Source organism: Rhinopithecus bieti, unplaced genomic scaffold (assembly GCF_001698545.2).
Source record: "Rhinopithecus bieti isolate Rb0 unplaced genomic scaffold, ASM169854v2 scaffold_24263, whole genome shotgun sequence".
Classification (NCBI taxonomy): domain Eukaryota; kingdom Metazoa; phylum Chordata; class Mammalia; order Primates; family Cercopithecidae; genus Rhinopithecus; species Rhinopithecus bieti.
The window spans coordinates 1,705,573-1,709,754 of record NW_016811410.1 but is presented as its reverse complement, the minus strand read 5'-3'; the positions used below and the strand labels follow the sequence as shown (position 1 = coordinate 1,709,754).

At 46.2% G+C, this 4,182-nt stretch overlaps 1 protein-coding gene across 11 annotated transcripts in view; it reads left to right on the top strand.

Moving 5' to 3' along the window:
• PPP2R2D (protein phosphatase 2 regulatory subunit Bdelta) overlaps positions 1–4,182 on the top strand; it is a 55,593-nt gene extending 51,411 nt beyond the window's left edge. For 10 of the 11 annotated variants that reach the window (XM_017893839.1, XM_017893841.1, XM_017893840.1 and 7 more), the window contains one exon: positions 1,912–2,784. In XM_017893839.1, coding sequence (XP_017749328.1) covers positions 1,912–2,191 — 280 coding nt within the window. In that variant the 3' untranslated portion in view covers positions 2,192–2,784. Of the gene's footprint in view, positions 1–1,911 lie in introns of all 11 variants that reach the window. The other variant, XM_017893837.1, reaches the window with a different exon arrangement.

The following is a 4,182-nucleotide window of genomic DNA, read 5'->3' as shown; positions in this document are numbered from 1 at the left end:
CTGTCTTAGCAGTGACTTGTGAGTGTGCGTGGGGGAGTCCCTGTCTTAACAGTGACTTGGGGTGTGTGGGGGTGCTCACTGTCTTAGCAGTGACTTGCAGGTACATGGATAGTTACTGTATTCTTTATTCCTCTTGATATATTTCAAATATTGCAAAATACCCTTAGATTACATACCCCAAGACCATCTAAAAGCATTCCCAGTAACACTTGCTTAGTCCATTTACTTTCACAGACACTCCTGTCTTCCTGCCTGGAAACTTCTGTTGAGGGACCTGATGAAGGGGAGTGAGGCGTTGCAGTGCTGCCTCAGCCCAGTCCTGATTCTCTGTGTGGCAGCGCCTTCTCGTGTTCTAGGCCGCCTCACAAAACCAGTTATGCGCTTATGTCTGTGTCTGTGCTGTTCCCTTCCTGGGCCAGAACCGGGCTGCTGGGCAGCGCCCTGGTTTGCAGCATGGAAACACCCACTCTGGGGCTGGCACTGTATGGGAAGAATTTAAAAGGGATCATAAATCTGTATAAAAGCTGATCTGCTTTTCATTCTTACCATGCACCAGCAATTCCAGTGTCGGCCATACATCTTTTGTGGTCTGTGTTCTGAATAATGGTTGCTGTTGAGTTTTAATAACATAAACGTAAGCTTCAGATTCACACATTCTTATACTCACCCTTTCGTAAACATTGTGTTTTATGTGGAAACTAATTTCGGGAACTCCCAGTCAATGGCCCTCACGTACCAACTTGGCTGCACACCCCTGTTCCAAGACCATGTGCACAACTTGGCATTGCTGGACGGTGCTGGGCACATCTTGTGTCTCCTGCCCCTGTGGTGCTGTGGACTCCTGGATGGAAGCAGGAGATGTGAAATAAACATGGATAGCTGAGTGCAATTTCTCTTTTCTGAGTTTGTCTTTTTTTTTTTTTTTTTTTTTTCGTGCTTTGAAGTTTTAGACAAGGTCAGCCAGACACTAGATATTTGCCAGCAGCTGGGGTCAGTGCTGGGCCATGGAAGGGAAACAGCCCGCTTCTTTCTCACGGCACCTTGAAGACGTGCCGGCACGAAGGTCTCTCGCCGTGCATGACCACGGGGGCAGGACGTGAGGGTGCAGGTCAGTGTCAGAATACGAAGAACAGGCGAGCTTCGAGGACTGCTGGAGAAATCAGAAGGGCATTGTTTGAACACATCTTTCATCAGAAACTGGACTCATAAAGCCATGGGTCAAATCATGGCAGTGGTTGCTATCATTCAGCCATTTTTCTGTCATTTTGTAGAAAAGGAAGATTGCAGAGGTTTTTGCCAATATGAAGTTATGAGGATGTGTGCGTTCGTGGAATTTTTCGACAGCAGAGACATTTGAAAGCCATTACAATTGATCTTGAAGAAAAAAGCATGGACAGTATTGTATTGTCTGGAATGTGTTGTGAAATGCAGTTGTTCTAAAATTCTGCCACACTTCGCCCAGTGTTTAAGATTTTTACTATTTCTATCCGTTGCTTCATTTGAAGGAAACTTTTTGAAATTAATAGAAAAGCAGTTTAACTCTGAAGAAACATTGACAGATATGACTAGTAACTGTTGAACATGATAAGGATTGTGTTCAGGTCATTATGAATTATTGACAAACTGCAGAATTTAAGGCTTAAACTGTACTGTTACTTATGAGTGAGATAAATAGGTGGGATTGTTTCAGAAAATACACTAATGTCTTACTGACATGATTATATATAAAGCTCAGTAAGAATCTTCACAGCACTCCTCTTCGGACTGGTATTGTGATTGTTCATTCCTGATTTCTGAAAGTAACTGGGTTGTGGGGGCGGGTGGTATGCACTGTGCACCCCAGGGTTGGGGTCTGAGTCCTTGTTGCTCCCCCCACTTAGGAGTGCTGCTCTCTGCTCTTGTTTTGAACAGCGCCATCATGACCGGGTCCTACAACAACTTCTTCAGAATGTTTGACAGAGACACGCGGAGGGATGTGACCCTGGAGGCCTCGAGAGAGAGCAGCAAACCACGCGCCAGCCTCAAACCCAGGAAGGTGTGTACAGGGGGTAAGCGGAAGAAAGACGAGATCAGTGTGGACAGTCTGGACTTCAACAAGAAGATCCTGCACACGGCCTGGCACCCCGCGGACAATGTCATTGCCGTGGCTGCCACCAATAACTTGTACATATTCCAGGACAAAATCAACTAGGGACGCGAACGTGAGGACCAAGTCTTGTCTTGCATAGTTAAGCCGATCATTTTTCTGTCAGAGAAAGGCATCATTGTCCGCTCCATTAAGAACAGCGACGCACCTGCTGCTTCCCTTCACAGACACAGGAGAAAGCTGCCGCCGCTGGAGGCCCGGTGTGTTCCGCCTTTGGCGAGGCGCGAGGCAGGCGCTACTGCTCACATGGAGACGCTCTCGAAGCAGAGTTGACACTGCTCCCAAAAGGCCATTACTCAAAAGAATAAATGTATTTATTTCAGTCCAAGCCTTCCTTTCCAATTTATAGAACAAAAAATTAACATCCAAGAGAAAAGTTACTGTTGTCAGTTACCGCTCTTCCTTCGACTTTCCCTCTCTCTGCCATCGCACTTGGGCCTTCACTGCAGCGTGGCGTGGCCACCGTCCGTGTCCTCTCAGCCTTCCTCTGAGCCCGGGTGGGCTCCGTGGATGTGTGGATGTGGCCCGAGCAGGCTCAGGCGGCCCCACTCAACCACAGCATCCGCCGCCACCCCTTCGGGTGTGAGCACTCAATAAAAACAACACGCTATAAAAAGTGTTTTTAAATCCAAACATAAGCATTGCCTTTTCATTTGCTTTCATTGCATAGAATGAAGTTATGCAGGGTTCTTCTTTGGAACTACCTGTTTGAGAAATGTGTCCCCTTCTTTGGCAGCGTGGGGGGTTGTGTGCAGCATTTCTGTCCCCAAGCTGCCACCCGCTGTGTTTCTATAGGACCCCATCAGATACACCAGGTAAGGTCTGGGAAAAACCAGAACCGAGGCCACCTCTGAGAAAGAAAATTGCAAGGAAGAACCGAAAGTGCTGCCATCCAATTAGCCTGGTTTAAAGTAGCCTCAAATTCACTACAGATGAAGAAACATGTGCTTTCTTTCTAAGGCTTTTGAAAAGTACTTTGGGGAAGTATACTTTTAAATATTGCTAAAATTATATGCATGCTAAATTTCATCCTGCATTTCAAACCAGGAAAATTAAGTAATTTTAATTACATGATGCCACCAGCACGTTTGTTTATTTTCAAGTAAGATCTTTGATGCCAGAAATCAAGATTTTCCAAGACATATAATACAGAGCTGTAACAATGCTGGGTGACCAGAGCTTGCTTCTGTGGGATTTAACACACACCCACTACGTGTCCCCGAGGGGAGTGGGGAGTCGGGCTCCCGTGCCCCTGTGGGGATGAAGGTGTGTGCTGATCCCCCGTTCCCGTCTAGATGAAGGTATGTGCTGATCCCTTGTGCCCCTGTCTAGATGAAGGTGTATGCTGATCCTGATTCCTCATGCCCCTGTGGAGATGAAGGTGTGTGCTGATCCTGATTCCTTGTGCCCCAGTGGAGATGGAGGTGTGTGCAGATCCCCCATTCCCCTGTCTAGATGGTGTGTGCTGATCCTGATTCCTCATGCCCCTATGGAGATGAAGGTGTGTGCTGATCCTGATTCCTCATGCCCCTATGGAGATGGAGGTGTGTGCTCATCCCCCATTCCCCTGTCTAGATGAAGGTGTGTGCTGATCCCTTGTGCCCCTGTATAGATGAAGGTGTGTGTTGATCCCTTGTGCCCCTGTCTAGATGAAGGTGTGTGCTGATCCTGATTCCTCATGCCCCTATGGAGATGGAGGTGGTGCTGATCCTGATTCCTCATGCCCCAGTGGAGATGGAGGTGTGTGCTGATTACTAATCCACATCACAAGAACAGGGTGTCTGTCAATACCCTGAATTAATGCTAACACAGTGCCACTTGAGTTAACATTAAGTTAGAAATTAAGAATCTAAAAGTACTTTTATTTTTGTATATTGATTGTGACACAGTTTACAAAGTCTGAGGTGTGGAACAGAGTTATTTAAGCATTAGTCAACCCTGGTCCTTAAAAAGACAGTTCTAGTAAAATGGGATTGTATATATTTGTTCGACTATTTTGACCAAAAAGTTTAATAAATTGTAAATGTTTAACTGGA